Source organism: Nymphaea colorata, chromosome 8 (genome assembly GCF_008831285.2).
Source record: "Nymphaea colorata isolate Beijing-Zhang1983 chromosome 8, ASM883128v2, whole genome shotgun sequence".
Classification (NCBI taxonomy): Eukaryota; Viridiplantae; Streptophyta; class Magnoliopsida; order Nymphaeales; family Nymphaeaceae; genus Nymphaea; species Nymphaea colorata.
Window position 1 is genome coordinate 16,642,561 of NC_045145.1, and position 18,222 is coordinate 16,660,782.

Below are 18,222 nucleotides of genomic sequence, written 5' to 3' on the forward strand. Positions count from 1 at the left end.
CTGTTCGTCATGTATGCGCACATTTGAATCTAAACGTGTGTGTGTGTGTGTGTGTGAAAGAGACAGGGAAGGACCTTGAAGTGTGAAAGTTGGAGCAAGAGAGAGAGAGCGAGAGAGAGAGAGAGAAAGCTGGAGCAATCTTCTAGAATTAACCAGATGCACTAGGCTGAAAACGAGTACAAGGACTCCAACAAGAGAAACAACTAATACGTAGAATTAATTGACTCTGTTCATGCAGAAAAGGAAATTTCAAGGCTTTACCAACAGTTATGCATCTTTAGATAAAGCATTATTGTCGTTAGAGTCAAAAGGTCACCTTCCAAACATGGATGCCTTCCTTGATCGTGATGGCACATGGCTCTCTGCAAACCCAGCTCGTAACGGCGTTGACCTAGAAGCTCCCCTGTAGCGGTTACTAACTCGCTGCGCAAATCCAGCACGATGAGGAAAAAGGGGAGCGGTATATACATTTTCTTCATGGCATTAACACAAAGTAATGTATTTGGGATTTACAACAACTTTATTGGAAATTACATGGGAGCGAGGAAATAATTGAACACCTCACTGAACGGGAATATTGTCACATTTACAGATTCGAAGGGAACAACCACCAAACCAACCGTATCCAGAAGGGGGGACATTTTTTGGGGGAAAAAATTTGTTGTATGCACATTCACATCTAACAAATGCTCTCTTTTTCTCTCCTTCACGTATATTGCTCAGCCCTAATCCATTAGAACCACCATAGTCACTCTCTCAGAAGTCGTTGCTTTGCCGTTGACTTATAACTTTTTAATTTGCTGGCCCACTTGTATGCTCTCTTTAATTGGCTTCTGCAGAGGCTTTAATGCCTCCATTATCTCAGCAAAGGATGGACGCAACTTTGGATCACTACAAGATGGAGATATATTTTACAATGCAGGCAGTTGAGTTACACAAAGTAAAGAATTTTGATAATACAAGCTCACTTTTTCCAGGATAACACAAGATAACTTATTTCAGGACAGGTAGGATGGTCAAAGCATAAATTTTACTAACGTAATGCTCTTACCAAAATACAAGGAAGCTGGACGAATAGAAGACTTCAGGGAACACAATTTATAAGATGGTAACTAAAGTGATTGTCCTGAGGATGCAAAGGATGTTAGTGCATATTTGATGCACTCAGGGAGCCACCCACACAAAGTGGGTGCAACGTAACATGACTTGTGTAGTTGCTTTTGCACAAAGTGGGTGCAATGTAACATGACGCATGGTGTTGTAAATAAGGCAGAATTTTTGGAGCAGCAGAGGGCTGCGTCAGGGGGATCCTCTATCATTATATCTTGTTCATAATAACTATAAAGGTCTTTCCAAGAGGAATAAAGAGAAAGTAATGAACAGGAAGATATGGCCCGTGCCAAGATCAAAGCACAGTATCTTCTCTGTCATGTTTGCAGACGATGTTATGTTGTTCAATCGGGAAACCCGCAGATCTATTCAGGCCATTAAAAATGATGCCAGAGGAATTGGAAGCCAAAACTAGTCTTACCGTTGACAACAAATTCCAAAATGATATGACGTAACATTCTGGAATGGAAAAAGTCGAATGCTGCAAAATTAGGATAGGGTAAAGAGGCTTGGGGCTGCCTTTAATAACAGGGGACCTCACGGACGAGCCTTGCAGAGAAACGTTGGTTATTGGGGAAGTTCATATGGAAGTTAACTAATAGGAAATTTGGAAGGTTAATATGCCTTCTTGTGGGGGAAAACTATGTCTCATAAAGCATAATCTTGCCACTATACCAATTTTTGGTTGCAGGTAAACCAAAATTCCCAGAGCAACCATTGAACAGCTTGAAAGATGTATGACCATGTTTTTATGGGGAGAAGAACAAATTTCTAGAGCATGCTGGTTCATGTATCTTGCATGCGATAACAAACTCCCCACCCGTGCCAATATGCAGAAGAGAGGAATGCAGCTGGCTAATTGGTGCTCTATTTGTGGAAAGGATGAAGAAACAAATAGGCTTTCTGTTTGACGGCAGCTGAGCAGTGAAAGTATGGGATCGGGTCGTGAGGAAATTTGGGAGAAGAATTCTGTGGAAGGATGCTAAGAATGAAATATAGTTCTGAATCAAAGTGCACATGAACCAGAAATGGCTGGCAAAATGGTATAACCGGGTGCAGTTCAGCTCTACGGACATGCCAATTGAAGTGGGAAGGCTAGTGAAGAGGTGGTGGTGTTAAGTCCTGTAGCAAACATCAGACAGGGTAATGATCGGCTGCACCTGGTGTCCTTTTTTGCCAGTGCAACTGGCTGATGCAACGTGTAAGCAGGAGGCTGTGTTCTGACCTCCTAGTTGGCAGTTGCCCTAGCTCACTGATGTATGTATTGCATCCTCGTTTTCCTTTTTTGTATAGGTGCTCATCTAACTCCATTTTTTTATGCACACACTATTCACTGGCAATAAAGGTCACGAGACCAACTCCCAGCCAACTTTCCGTTGGATAACACAAGCTAAGAATTATGGGAGAAACGCACCCAGCCATGCACCCAATCCTTCAGGAACACCCAATCCTACTCATAAGATCATGTTTTTCAGTTTCCTTTCAACAAGCAGTTTTAATTCCCACGACTTAAAACTTCAGAAGAAAAAATAGCTTTTAGTTCAGAACTTCTCAATACGCAGAAGTGACTTTGTAAGAACTTTGAATGAATGAAAGGCCGCAGTTTAGAAGTTTGAGATATTCTGTACCGTAAGTAAAAATAACCAATTCAAAAGTCATTTGACCATTAAAGCACATTTGTTGGTTAGTTTGGCAGAAAAACACTTGTAAACATCGTTTTCTATGAGGTAAGACAAAAGCGTCGGGAGGAAGGACCATCCCCGTATGACTGACTGCTATACTTGACTCGTTCAATTTTAGATGAGTGATAGAGACCCTAATAAAAACATTTAATCCAGCAAATCCACAAGAAGGCCTTTCAGTTTATCCAATCTGTTCAATAGATAAATCACTCTGCAAACTTTTACCTGCTCATAGGAGATGAGCTTGGGCCTAAGCATCTGATTCAATTGCCTAAAGTGCCATCCGATTTTTATCAGTACAGACCTGCCAATGTGGGACCAACTAAACTAGAAGCATTCACATTACTGGGAGGCTTATGTATCACAGTACTAGAGTTTAAGACTAATATTATGTATTAAACATCATTTATTTGAATAACCTTTTTAGGTTTGATGACTCCCCACACTCCTTAAAATCTTATGCTGCGGGGAAAAAATGTGAGATGACACATTAAAAATAATGTGTACTGCAACTAGATTCAGGAAGTAAAAAGGTGTAAGTGATACTTACGTTTCCCAACACTTTGTTATTATCTCTGCAATGGCTGAGTCCACACCATTTGGAATTTCAAGACGACGATTTTGAAAACCGACAGCACCCACAACCTGCATTGGGTTCATTCCAGCCCACGGTTGTTGCAAGGTTGTGATCTCCCATAAAATGACTCCAAAGCTATAGATGTCACACCTTCAAGTTACGGACCATATATGCTCTTAGCTATGACATCCCATAACAAACAGAAAATGTGTCGGGGTAACATCTAAGGTCTTCATGTTAATGAAAGGATACAAGCTATTGGTGTTTGATTATAACTTACCTTTCATCCGAAGGTTCATTCCGAAGTACTTCAGGAGCCATCCATTCTGCCTGTGGAGAACAACAAGAATTACAAATATGAAGCAATTCTGTTGAAAATTTACATCTCAACACGAATGTGAAACAGGGTTTGGCACTTCAAGTCAATTATTCATGAGCAAGACAAAAACCCAAAAAACATGATGTCAGCAACCAAAGGTCCAAAAGTATGACCATTTAAAATGAACAAGGTTATAGTGCCTCACTATCATGAATAAGACGTAAGTGTGACAACTTAGAAATGACAGGTAATGATATTGCAGAGTTAGCTCACTGTCAAGTAAAAAAATTCGAGGAAACAAAACATAATTGTCAGAAGCTTAGACACTGACTCACTGAGTCATGCAAAAGCTTAATGTATATGACAACCTTGAACAGGTTTTGATGACAATGAGTTATGGTTCATCAAATTCTTGGACGCTTTAACTACCTCAACTTTTGAAACCTTCTAAAGAAATGGTTGAGAGTTTAAGAAAAGTACATAAATTCAACATTCTTGAAAGGTGATATCGAGATGCTTGCAGCATTTTTTGCTTCACATACTTGCTCTTGGTACACAGCCTTAAAACTCTTAATGCCACTACCACTACATAACTCTAAGGAAACAAGTGTGCCTTATTGATAGGTAGATCCTTAATGTCAGCACTATGGCCCATTTGTTTCTTCACTTTCATTTGTTACCTTTATGTAGAGTAATCTAATCCATCATGATCAACAATTAGACAATCCCTCCAAAGTACAAGAATCCAATTTCTGCATGCATAAATTCAGGACATAACTTCATGATTTCCCACAAAAAAAAAAAGGAAGGATGCGTGATATGCTCTGCAGAGAAAAAGGTAAAAGGAAAGAAAAATGCCAACACATAATGCAACAATTGATTCACCTAAACGTCTGTATGAGACACTTCGTTTTGAGCAATATCTCTTTGAGGGACAGAATATAAAATATCTCCATGACAAAAAGTCAACAAGGAACACATGAAGAAATAATAATAAATGACATAATAACAACATATAATAGTATCTAAAATTCTTCTTCAAGGACGAAGAAGCTTAGTGATTCCCAAAAATTCATCGACCACAATTTGGAAATCTATATGTTTCTAGTACCAGTTTTCGTTCTCATGGCAGCTTCATAAAAGAGGAAGAATCTTACCGTGCCAGATGTCGACCTTGAAGAAAGAAAAGTACTGTTCTTTATTCGTGATAGTCCAAAATCACAAACCTGAATGCCAATAATAGTAGACTTTAGTGACAAGAAAAGGAGACTAAAATAAACAATTTACTAGATGCCTTCAATGAGGAACCATAATCAATACTACCTTCACAACCCAATTCTTGTCGACAAGAAGATTTGGAGACTTTAGATCCCGGTGTACTATAACTGGAGAACATTTATGCAAATAATTCATCCCACGAGCCTGTCAGCAATATAAAAACAAGTAGTAGTTTTTTCCATCTGGTAGGAATCTACTATTGACATAATTCTTGAGAAAAAGTAAAGTTTGCAACCATACAACATCAAGTGCCATCCTCAAACGCCTTCTTTCATCTATTTGACAGTTAGACCTATGAAGTAACCTGTATAAACTGCCCCTGGAACGCAGAAAGAACGGCAACTGCAGCTTAAACATCCAGAAGAATTTTATGCCAAAATACACTAATAGAAAGGAGGATTATGTGTGTGGTTCAACAGTTTTCATAAGAAAACTTCTAACTGACAACCTTCAAGCTAAAAATATGCAGTTCATGTGATGACAGCATCTCAGTGAACTTACAGGTTGTCCATTCACTAGGGAAACTCTCTGGTTCAGCGGGTGGAATCCAATTTGTACGCAAGTTTACCAAATGTAGACAGATGAACTAGGAGATTAGAGATTTCGAAACAATTTGCCATTCATGTCCTTTTATTGCATAGAAGGTAGCCAGATAGGTGACTAGTGGAGCTAACACCGATGAACATCATCTTTCAGACAGAGTGAATATTCATAGCATGGCTTTACTAAACCAGCAATCAAATGATAGAATGGATTTTCATGTATAGGTCTCAGGCCCGGTCACGTTTTGTTGTTTCTATCCTCCCCTTTGTTTCATGTTATTTGTGAATATTTTTATTTTGAAAAATCTACTTTCTACTCATCAAAATGGAAACCTCCAATTTGAGAATAGACACTGTAACAGCCAAAAGAATTTGTTGACTGGCCATAAAGAATGGTGAGAAAAATCCAAACCCTTGAATGCTACATGCATATACAGACCAGACTTCAGGGGAAGCCTGAAACAGTCAGCTTTAAGGACAAACATAAAAGGGACATGTAGGATTTGAATAAAGCATCACTTTGGCTGCACTGGCATTTAAACTCTTTAGATGCAAGTAAAGACAATCATAGCAGAAAACAGAGTCTTGATAAATATGACACTGACATGCAGTTTCAGCAAGATGCAAGTAAAGAGTAAAGATAATCATAGCAGAAAAACAGAGTCTTGATAAATAATCACACTGACATGCAGTTTCAGCAAGATGCAAGTAAAGAGTAAAGATAATCATAGCAGAAAAACAGAGTCTTGATAAGTAATGACACTGACATGCAGTTTCAGCAAGTCTGGATTTAACTCTCATATTCACTGGCTAAAGGATAAATGTATAGATCTGAAAGACTAAACCAGCCAATTGTTGCTATAGAGTAAGTAAATATTTCTAAAATGTATTGATGCGAAGGTAGAAAACCATCAAGCTCACTAAATTACAACAAAATTGTTGTAAGTAAAACAAAGCTACATAAGTTCTGGCATACCTAGGGAGGTATTCTGTAACGATTGAAAGGTTAGGAACACGTGTTACAGCTCCCATAAAGAGGACAACATTAGGATGCCTTAACCTTTTCATAATCCTCACCTTGGAAAGAGAAAAATAACCAAATCAGCTGTCATTTCCATTTCACAAATGACAAGCAAAACGACATGGCATAAAATGGTCACAAGATGATGTCACTGTTAATAGGAGAAATCAAATGCTGTCACAAAAAAAAAAGACACTGGAGTTACTAACAAAAGCAAATTAAGATAAAAAATGAATTTTAAAAACTGCTAAGACAGAGACGTAAAAGGAATCAGTCCCCTTACATGCATAAAAAGATGAAATATCTGCAACTGAGCACATGAAATGTCATTAGAATTGGAAACCTTATTTTCTGAAAGAAATTTCTACATAATTCAGTTACATGAGCAGACAGGCCAATTGATGAAAATGGCCCGCCACAAATTCATTAAGGTATTCAGAAATGTGATAAACCACATACTACCAATATCACCATGAAGGAACAGACCTAGCTCAGTTGACTCCTGAAGATCAAGAATCACTCCATAAAGATCAAGAATCACCCCACGGTATAGGTGTGGAAGCCAGATTAGTAGACCATAGTCTCAGGATCAAACACTACAGGGTAAATGCTCACCCTGCATGTCTAAAAACAAACTAGTCCAGCCAGCAGAAAACAGTCGATTTAAATCATTGAAACATGCGTAGTCATATCAGTTAAATCATAAAGCTAAAATAGAAAAACAATCATCCAACAGCATCATACGATATTGTATATATGCATTACTACAGGCAACGTGAAGTGTTCCTAAATTTGACCAAATGTCTATCAGTTTACAGCCTACAGATTGTCATTTGTCACTGCAACAAGAAAAGTTTAACATATGTGCAATTACTGTTTAAGGAAATCATAGATTACCAAGCAACCTGTGTAACAGGCAAAAGGTCAGATTTATAGACAAGAACTAGGAATGTTTATGCAATCAAAAAGTATAGATCATAGAATGCCACATGAGATTTTGTTGAAAAACTTCTTCTAGTGCTGAAGCAGTGAAAAGGTTATTCATCATCCTCATGCTTATGATCACCTTCTGATAGGATTTGCACTTACTCAGCCTTCCTCCTTTCTATCCAACATACAAAACAAGGTTCAAGGTAAGGCTAAGGAGTTTCATAGTGTTTCTCTATACCTAAACACTTCTTGTGGAAGATGGGACACAACTCAATAAACAAGCAGCAATTCTTTACTCATATAGCACATTAAACAGGAAGAGGTAAATATGGTGTACACGGTAAAGTTGGAATTTCAGACATAGAGCTTCGCAGTTCAGGAAAAAATGCACACGGACACACATATTACTTCATAAGTTCATATTGCTTACTCCAAGGTCCTAAACTGAGTACAACAATGTGAACAAACAATTTAACCCGTACTTCTTATCTGGAGTTGACATTTCAAAGGCCGAGCTTGGGGAAAGTGATTGGGAATAGTTTCTCCCACAATATCTAAACAGCATTTCATAAGATCAGTCCTTGCATTTGAGGCCACTTTTGTCATTCTTATCATTGATCATTCTCCATTTTCAGATCGATTTATTATCTTATTAGACTTGTTGCTTTCTAAATTTTTTGAGGGCATTATCCAACTAGTGGCTAGAAGAATGATTCTTGCATTTATTATTCAGGCTAATAATCTCATGCAATGTCACCAAAATGTACCAATAGAGTTTCACAAACACATCCATGTGGACATATAGAGACAAATAAATGAACAAAGGGAAAGAACATAAGGAGCACACCTCAGTTTTAAACTCTTCAAGTGCGACACCTGAGAGATCTTGGTTCAGGAATCTCTTAACAGCTACTTCCTTAAAAATACAGAAGCACATGAGATATTTTTATGCTACGACAATTTAAGATGAGACTCCCAATGAGTGACTTAAGCAAGAAAATTTTCTCATCCAATAGTCAGTTGTTTGCAGGGCAATATAATAAGATGATATATAATACGACAAGGCCCTTATTTACATTCAAATGTGAGAAGGCCGAATGAGCAGACTGTGCATTCCATGTGTTGGGTTGAATTTGTTTGTGGAATTCTGCCATTTATTCAGAACATGGAAGGATGGATGCTCCATATTACATATGGAGTGTCAGTCCGTGCCGTCCTGCTTAATGCAGACAGCATAAAGGGACAAGCCAACACATTCTGGCCTGTTTTTGGAACACGGGGGAATGGGAGGACTGGGTGTTCCTGTTCTGTGTGTTCCAGAAATGGCAAACAAACGTCCTTTGAGGGTGAGGCCTCTAAACCATGAGAACAAGAATATTCATCTTCCAAACAAACTTATCCAATGCAAAGCACCTTTTGATGTTTATTTTGCATGTCATCATAAAGCAATTTAGACAACCATTAGGATCATCCTTTTATTATTGAAAGTTTGAAGAGAGCTGCGTGTATGCCTGCATGTCTGTGTGATAATGTGAATACTCAGCATCCACTTAACCTAAAGGGTGTAAAAGTTAAGAAGCCAAAAGACATGCACAGTACTTGAAAAGACAAAAAGAAAAGTTTCATCTGAAGCGCCTTTTTTCATTAATTTTGAAACATAGTTCTGAATTTCTCATTTGGCGGCATTGGTTGCTCAAAACTGCTAAACGCAGGTCAACCTTAGCCGTTTACTCCTTTTCCATGATAGCAAATAATCACCCTCAACTTGAGAACCACCAAATATTAGGATCTTGAAAAAGCATAAATTTTTAGCCAAAATTTCGACAATATATGCACAATTGTTTAATGCACACATATAAGTATATGCATGTATAGTTGTACATATGTGGGCATTACAAGCATGTAGTCTATGTCACACAGGTGCAAGGTGCAGGTGCAGTAATTATCAAAATTTCACGTGTGCGCAATGTTATCCGTATCGTACGATACGGACGCGTATTGTACGATACGTATCGTATAGGTCAAGAAAACCTATACGATACGTGTTTGAAACACGATACGCGTCCGTATCGTACGATACGGGAGAAAACACATATTTCTTTATTTTTTAAAAGTTTAAACACTCCTCCCCCTCTCTCTTCTTGTATTTAAAGACTCCAATAGAAGTAGGAGGGAGAGATTTTGCCCATTTTCATAAAAAATAACCAAGGATTCATCAATTTGGAAGATATTATCGTTGAATCAGGAAAGATGATAACTATATGTTTTGAACTTATAAAATTGTGATGTAATCTAAGTCCTAAGATTCTATAAAATTTTCAAGTTTAAAATCGTGATGGATGCTTATATGTTATTCTTGAAAATTTGATTTCTTATTTTGGAATGTGTCGTTAATACACATGAATGTTCCTTATGTATGATAATCTTTTTAATATTTGAATACATTTTTCTTAATTTCTGATTTTTTGTTCATTTTTTTCAGATTTTTAATGATTTTTCTCTACTTTTTATGATTTTTAAATATTTTTTAAAATTAAAAAAATAATTTTATGATATGCTACGCTACGTTTGCGATACGTTACGATACGGCGTATAGGTCGGCCCGACCGATACGCGATACGCTACGCCTTTTATAACATTGCGTGTGCGGGTTCAGGGAGATATATATATATATATATATATATAGTCCTGTTATATAATTTTTTGATAACTTTATTTGTCCACATTTTCTCTTTTCATTTGTTAGTCATTACCATTATTGTAAATAAGGTTTTATTTTTAGGGCTATTTTAATCCAAATTTCAAAGGGTATGGACCTCTTTTGAAAACTGAAATGAATGTGCCATCCTTTTAAAAGGACGACACAGACAACAAAGGTTGTCTCTTATCAAATGGAATTAAAAGAGAGAGCTCATACTTAAAGACGACAAAGGGTGCTGTCCTTGATAAAATGAGAGAGAGAGAGAGGGGGGGGGGGGGGGGGGGTTTGCAAAAAAAAAAATTAGAAGAAGCATTTTCATCTGAGCCATTGGCCTCCTTGGGCATGGGCTGGCATGATAGGGAGGCGGGCTCTACCTTTGGTGGAAGGCAATGGACGTGTCAGGAGATTTGGGGCCACCTAACCCCATGGATTAGTTGTCGATCACTAGAGAGAAAGCCATAGCAGTAAGCATCATCACTGTTACGTAGCTGATCACCTATCACCAGAAGCAGCAAGACCAGAAGGACGCTGATGAATCGGTGCAGGTAATGTAGGTTTTCTTTTTCTTTTTTTCAACTCACTGTAAATACCCACCATGGACAAAAAAGAGTGGGTGAAATCAGTGGTATCCTCTATCACACGGTACCCGCACGGTACGGGTACGGGTACGGCAGGGTACTGCGTTGACCGTACCGGGTGCGGTCAACGCACCCAAGGTCATTTTTGACCTTTTTCAAACTCGGTCAATGTTGACTGAGTCCAAATTTGTCCAATTTTAATGTTAACGATTTTTACATTTTAACTTTTTAAACCATTTTAACGTTAAAATTTTCGAAACCCTCATTTTAATGTCCCACTTCCCTCTTTTTTCTTCATTTTAACTTCTATATATGTATGTGCATGTGTGTGTACGGCCGTACCCCCGCACCCAATTTTTTTAAAAATGGTCTGTACCCGTACCCGCACCGGCACCCGTACCCGTACCTATGTGACATAGGTGGTATCCAACTCAGTCAATGCGGAAGCGGTGCCTGGTTTGGCATGTTTATGTTACATAGCATGAAGTACAAAACACTGCATGACGCATGATTTACATGGAAATGCAGCATCAATAGTACTATTTTAAAAGTTATCACACATAGAAACAATGTAAAAATGACAATCCAAGATCAAATAAACATACCGTTCCATGCCAATCTCCTCTATAAACTTCCCCATAAGATCCTGCACAATATAAAATCATCATGCCGACAAGGTCTTAGGATCATGATACGTTGAGGCATTCTTGTGATACTAATGACAAAAAAATTTAATTTTTAAAGGAATCAAAATTTGATAAGTATTGTGCTGAAGTATAATACCTAATCCTATACGCTCACCCAAGATGACTTCCTCCCACAGAATTTCAAACTCAGTTGCATCATCGAGCACCAAACCAGCGTTGGAAATTTCATTCCCAATAGATTTGTTTGATTTTGCCTCATCCTCATGATGTGCAGAACTTATCCCTTGTTCACCACCATCAGCTAAATAAGCAGCCACTTCATGAGGATTTTTTATCTGTGACGCTTCAGCTTCCCCATTAATTTGACAATTAACAACAGCAGTTGTAGCCACCAAAGCAGCAGCAGTAGCCGTTGCTGCAGCTGCCAGAGGAATTTCAATGTTTCGGTTGCCACCAGATTTGGCTGCAGCAACTACCACAGAAGATGCAACAACAGCAGCTGTTGCAGCAGCTGCAGCAACAGGAATTTGACTTTTGAGTTTGAAAACAGGCTTCTCCTCTAGAATTGGACCTGGCAAAGTAGATTCTTCACACTGAGATGAGACCTGGAATGCTGCATTTGTTTCTCCAATATCAATTGGAAGATGGGATCCGAAATCCTCCACAAGGTTTTGCTGCTCCAATGGCCTTAACTGAACGGTGTTTGATGGAATGCCATGTGAAGGTACAGGAGGCAGCACATAGCCTGTGCCAAGATTTGCTTGTTCTGCATTAAGGGTCCCATTTCTATCCTTTTCCTCACTGACATCTTCAGACCATCCACTGTCCGTGTTCAACTGAATTTCCAGAATATTGGCTGGACGCTCAGAGAATAATCTGGAAGGAGCAACAATTCCGCTTTCAAGTAGCACATCATATAGCTTCTCTGCTAACTTTGGGTTCTCCTTTGCAGCATGAACCATGTACTGTGAAACATCTTTTGCTTTCATCCTCCTCGCAGCTGGGGAGCCAATGCCTTCCGTCCAAGAAGGAGATCTGACATGAGCATAAGGATATCTCTGCTTAGAGGAGGATAATGATTCCAAGTCCTCCTTCAAGGGATTCATAAAATCCCCTAAGACCACATCAGTTTCCTGACCGCTACATGATGTAGGCTGCCTTCGCATAGAATTAGCTCCATAAGTCTCACCAGAACTTGGCTCATCCAAATCATTCTCACGACCTACCTCATCTTTGGAAGGAATACATTCCCCAGAACAAAAAGTCACCTCTTTTTGTGCATAACCCTCAAAGGAAGTTGTAGCACCTGAAGATGTATATAATGCATTAAGATTTTCCACACCTTCAGGAAACGAATCATCTGCAGTGATAGCTGCTTCACACTCAGTCTGCGCTGTAAGTGCATCTGATGGAATGAGACTACCAGGGACACCCATAAGATCAACAATGTACTCTCTGCCACAACTATATTTTCATCAGCAAAAGGAAACTCACATTTATATTTCCTGACGTTATAACTTATAAGTCTGACCATGAAATCAGAAAAACAAGCATAGATGTGTAAGGTGTGAGAGAAACACATAAAAGGGAATCTGACGGCATTCCAATTTGTAAGGACACCAGAAATATTGGAAGCTCCACTATCTTTGGATGAGAACAACACAACACAGTCAAGATTGTGTTAAATGAAACCAACATGAAATTCTTCCAGTTAAACATGTCACGAAAAAAAATATGTTTTGGTGATTAAACGTAATCCAGCTCTACTTAACTTCAGAAATGAATTAACCAAAGGAAGCTGGAATGAGTAATTTAATGTCTACAATCTTTATTTCAGCCTGAAAGTTCTGACCACCATAACATGGAGAATATGGGTATAAGGGCATATTTACCTTCCATCATCAATCTTAACAATATTCATTGCAACATCATCTGATCCTGTATGCTGCCTCCCTTTCACCAAACGACACGAGATCCCAACAGCATCTGCCAAAACCTGAAGTTCAAAACATTCTTGTGTTTAATCAGTCATAAAATGGAATTTCAAAGAAGCAAGCAGCAGAGTGCTGACCCAATTTCACATAATTGACAGGAAATTGCAAGTTGTCAACTTGGACATTGTTCACTTGGTCCAGCCCTTATAGTAAGTTAACCATATAGGAGAACGAAATAGATACCAACCACCTTTTCTTCACTGGATCCTACTGACATATGCTCATAATTGAATGACTTGTGCAGTTAAAGAAAGTCAAATAAACCAATAGAAAAGTCAAATGTCAGTCCTACTGAACTGAAAATTAATCCAACTCGATGCACCTCTGAGTCTAAAATCAGGTCATTTTTTTTATTTATTGTATGGCAGAACCAAATAGAACATCATAATGGGTTCAACTAGATAAGAATCCAAACTAAAATTCACACAGGAAATAACACAAGCCTGATTTCTGAAGACAGCCCCAAATCCATCCTCTATGTACATGAAGCTCTGTACGTGTGTGCATAAGTGTGTGCCTGTGTACGAGAGAGAAAGAGAGATGATGAGATCATGCACTTACAAGTAGGCACAATATAACAACCTGCCCCCTAGTAGTTTCGGTTCCAACCCCAAAAAGGCTAGGAACCAAGACAACCATTTATGGTAATCACTTCCTTTATAAACCCTTGAAGATTCATCACAATCTTCAATACGGGACTAAACATTTGGGGCATGACACAGAACCACAAAACCCATATTGCATAACTTCTATTTCAAGGCACAGAAACATTGCATGCAATTGAGTTGAATTGATTCTGAAATTATGAATATGACAGTCTATAGTTTCAGTCTAATGATGATAAAAATGCTTTCCACAACCTAATATACCATTTCGTCCAGCTCTAGGGCCAACCATAAACCTGCAAGTTTCTACCGGAGACAAATTTTTATGAAATTTAATTTGCACTTCAGAGATATTTCCTTATTGATGTCTAAAGCCACATGAAATGTGGCTGCCCAGGTCTACGACATTTGGATGTCATCATCGAAACTGCCTACACTAGATAACACAGAGATTAGAGTATCCACAGTCAGAAGATACATGTCCTGCACAGGAAACTAGGACAAACGTCTCCACCCCATTCACCTTTATTCTCCACAAAATATGAGCACGACCATGCGAGAAGATATGGTATGACTTTTTGAAAATAAATGATCTAGTTGATAATTCATTTGGTCGGGATAGACAGACACACAGCCATTCAATTACTTGGAGCACAAGTTTGATCCAGCAGCTGCTTTAATCGGATAAAGTCATGAAGCTTAAATATGCTTACTAGTATGTTCACTGAAACAAAATGTGTTACAGTTTACTAGGAGATCCAATATACCTACATGTATTTTTCATACATGCCTATCTGTATAATTATAGATAAAATCATAGTGCAAAAAAATATAGAAGCTGATAATATAGCATCATTTTTTTTTTCCAGGCATTCAATAAGACATACATGGTGGCATGAGAGTTGAAAGGACATGAAGATGAGTCCCTTACTTTGAACAACAGTGCCCTATGACGAGCCAAACCAACTGTCAGAGAACCAAGAGGTAAAACCATATTACTGTTTGATAATCTTAGCTGATTAGTTAAAGCTCTCCAAGATGCCAACATGCCATCAGGATCTCCAACTGGTCCACCCATGTGATTAGAAACCAAAGCGGCAATTTTTTGCAGCAGATCTATTCCAACCTTACCATGAGATTCTGATCTTGACTGAAGAGACATCGTCAAAGCTCTCTGTTCGAGTTTTAATAGTTCAGTGTCGACTTCTCTGTTAACCAAAACAACCTCCCAGCTGATAACACCAGAGACAGGTGTTCCTTGGAGATCAACCAGAGAAGGCATCTTCTCTGTCGTTGATTTTGCTAGGATTCCATACAGATCATAAAACCCATCTAAGATCTTGTCATCATAATCAAGTGCATTGTAATTCTGTAAAGTGTAAACCATAACTAGCATTAGAACATAAACAAGAACTGATATAAACATTTTAAAGGATGCTTCACAAATGTATCTGCATTTTGTGAGCTTTCAAATTCTTCAAATAACATCGTGAAGACAAAATGATACAACCAGAACTTCCCATTTTATCCAGATACTAACTCACCAACTTATGATCAATTAGTCTTAGAGAAAATTCACACTATGTGCATCCACTGGCAATGCAAAAGCAATTGTAGAATTCATGTACAGAAATACTTTATAAGTAGCTTACTTGCCCGGCTAAGTCTAAATTGGCCTATGATGACTGAATGTTTGATTAAGAAGACACAACATAAATTATACTGGTAAATTTTAAAGATCATGCATCAAGTGTGGCGGAGATAGGGTTTTCTTTCTTAAGGGGGCCGAACATGATAAATGGCATGATTAAATAAAATTTTACAGTTTTTCACATGGGCTACATATTTTTTGCAAAAATTTTATAGGGGCCAAATTAGCAATTTTAAAAATTTTAAGAGGTAAACTTTTTGAATTTCAAAATCCTGGGGGGTGAACTTGGCCCCTGCCAGCCACACCTTACCTCTGCCCTTAATTTATTTTTAAAGTTACAACTAAAGTAATTCCAATTATACCATATGCTATTGTGTCAATGACTCGAGTGCCAATCAAAAGCACTCCAAAAAATTAAGGAAAGAGAATGAAAATCTAAAGAAACTAACATCCTACTTTATGAAACCCAAGTTTTGGTAAATCCTGTTTTAATAGAAGAAAGAATTAATCGCAACTTAGCCACAAGGTCAACCAAAATAAATACAAGGACATATAACAACAAACTCATACTCAAATAACGTGACAATCCATATTCTGCAGAACTAAAACAAGCAAGCAAACCATTTTAAAGCCTAAAACAACTAACGAACTGAAGGAAGAGAAGATGTTCGACTAAGGGATATGGAGCGATTCACAGATAATGTAGTAGCCGAAAATCATCCAACTGCAACCTACGGAAAAGTAATGAGGTTCAATCAGCTGCGTACACGAGCAGATGCTTCGTGGTAGTAACATTGATCACAATTATTAAAAGATTGAAATTATTCTACAAATTATACATTCTTTTAACAGAAGCAATGTTCAAACCATATGAAAGCGGAAAAACGTGAGTGCATATAATAGACATGGTGACGAGGACGAATGGTTCTATGAATGAAGTGCAACAAACTATTCACGCAAAATAGTAGAACTATGCAGTTTCTGTAAACACTAATGTCGGCCAATTTAGGAGAACCATTCATGATAGCCCGAGGACCAACCCAGTATCTGTAAGCAACAACTTCAGCAGGAGTATACTGTGGTGGGCAAGAACCAAGACTAATCTGCTTCACTCTTTCTATCTGAACGGCCTCCGGATCTTCTTTCGCGCTTAGCGCCAAAGCAAGTTGTATCTGATACTCTTCCTGCATCAACGGACGCATCAGACGTGAGCTTTGACTTTCCACATTCGGCAAAGAGTCCGGCGCATCTGCGGCACTACTCAACGCGCCCACTGCACGCGCACCGGAGAAGTCCTCGCCGCCCTTCTCACGGCCGTCGGAACTATCCAGGCTCTCCCTAGCAACGCTATTCAGCCATGCGGAAAACCCCGTCAACGCCTTCTGCTCACCGCGCAACACAGAAGGAGAAGAACGCGTTGGGGAAACTTTCCCACCAACAGACAATTCCGACGACGTGCCCAAAGCCGGACCCTCGGGTGCATCGCGATCGTCCGGCTGCTCGGACACGATATGCAGCCTCTTGAGGAGGTTCTTCATGCCCGAATGGATTCAAAAGCACAGAGGTGCCACAATTCCAACAGCAGGGCAAGAAACGCAACCGAAAACCCTAACCCCAGTTCCCGCCAGAAGATGATATCTCGGAATTGAAGAACCAGACGACGAAGGAACCCACCGTTAGCGCATTCCTCGATCCTCCCACCCGGTTTCGGAACGCGCTGGAAACGCTAGCCATCTCCGTTCCTCGTCCCGTCAACCCTCAATTTCACCATGGAGAGAAGCAGAAGCAGCAGGAGAGCCCCCCTTGGTGATGCGGAAGTCCAACGAGAAGGAAAACCACTACTTGTGTCCGAGCACGCGCGGCAGGGCCAGTGTACAAGTGGAAAACGGTGGGACTCGGGATTTTTTCTTCCCGGGAAAGAAAGCGCGGGGGCCCGGGCGTTACAAAAGCGACTCCCGCAACGACGCAGACCTCCCCAAGCCACGTGATGGGCGCAGTCGGGTGTTTGAATGGGGGAGTGAAAACAAAAAGGCAGGGGATGGTCGTGGGCACCACTTTCTGCATCATCACTGTTTGTAGATTGCTACAAATCCGGTCAATCACTCATTAATCACGGCTTAGTGGAGAATGTTTAATTCATACAATTTCGGTCATCTTGTATAATTGGATTTGAATTTGGGCAGGAATATAGATCCTATTTGGTATAATATAAACCAAATTCAAATCCTGGTGGGGACATGAAATCAGACATTTACATGTAATCGGGTTGGATCAAATTCGGCCATGCGAACGCCTTCGATTCTTTATACCAATTCAAGAATGGGACTAAGTTTTGTAATCAAATTTGGCACGTTCATAACTCACAAGGTTACTAGAGTTGTTGGCTTTGCAATTGGGACTTGCGTGATTCTCGAGTGGGATCGAACTCTTACCAGACAGGTAGGTTCTCGGCGAGCACACCGCTCGCCTTCAATTTCTGCTTTTCATTTCATGGCGCCTTTTGAGAAACCTATGGGCATTAGTAAAAATCCAGAGCCTTTGTTTGTTTGTTTGTTTGTTTGTTGGGAGAGAGAACTCTAACTCTAAC

At 39.1% G+C, this 18,222-nt stretch overlaps 1 protein-coding gene across 6 annotated transcripts; it reads right to left on the reverse strand.

Annotated features, from left to right (window-relative positions):
• Positions 1 to 444: 444 nt before the first annotated feature.
• Positions 445 to 17,600, reverse strand: LOC116259368 (probable serine/threonine-protein kinase SIS8). 6 transcript variants are annotated; one of them, XM_031637157.2, is made up of 13 exons: positions 17,310 to 17,598; positions 14,916 to 15,353; positions 13,278 to 13,381; positions 11,522 to 12,849; positions 11,344 to 11,384; positions 8,307 to 8,375; positions 6,485 to 6,585; positions 5,207 to 5,285; positions 5,012 to 5,110; positions 4,846 to 4,914; positions 3,650 to 3,699; positions 3,343 to 3,519; positions 445 to 891 (listed from the first exon to the last, which is right to left on the reverse strand). In XM_031637157.2, exons 1-13 carry the CDS (start codon positions 17,367 to 17,369, stop codon positions 783 to 785), a joined length of 2,724 nt encoding a protein of 907 aa, XP_031493017.1. In that variant the 5' UTR covers positions 17,370 to 17,598; the 3' UTR covers positions 445 to 782. The 6 variants fall into 6 exon arrangements, 5 of the variants coding, with proteins under 5 accessions (XP_031493017.1, XP_031493013.1, XP_031493014.1 ...); XM_031637153.2 differs by having other exon boundaries at positions 16,676 to 17,598; XM_031637154.2 differs by having other exon boundaries at positions 11,522 to 12,840; positions 16,676 to 17,597.
• Positions 17,601 to 18,222: the final 622 nt, after the last annotated feature.

What these genes read in the sequence shown, in the direction of transcription:
- LOC116259368 (XM_031637153.2), bottom strand. Translation starts at nt 17,173, where the DNA reads ATGAAGAACCTCCTCAAGAGGCTGCATATCGTGTCCGAGCAGCCGGAC. An exon ending in ATAGGGCACTGTTGTTCAAA is followed by an intron (nt 13,382 to 14,915) that starts GTAAGGGACTCA and finishes TTTGAACTTCAG; the next exon opens with GTTTTGGCAGATGCTGTTGG. An exon ending in GGGTGAGCGTATAGGATTAG is followed by an intron (nt 11,385 to 11,521) that starts GTATTATACTTC and finishes TATATTGTGCAG; the next exon opens with GATCTTATGGGGAAGTTTAT.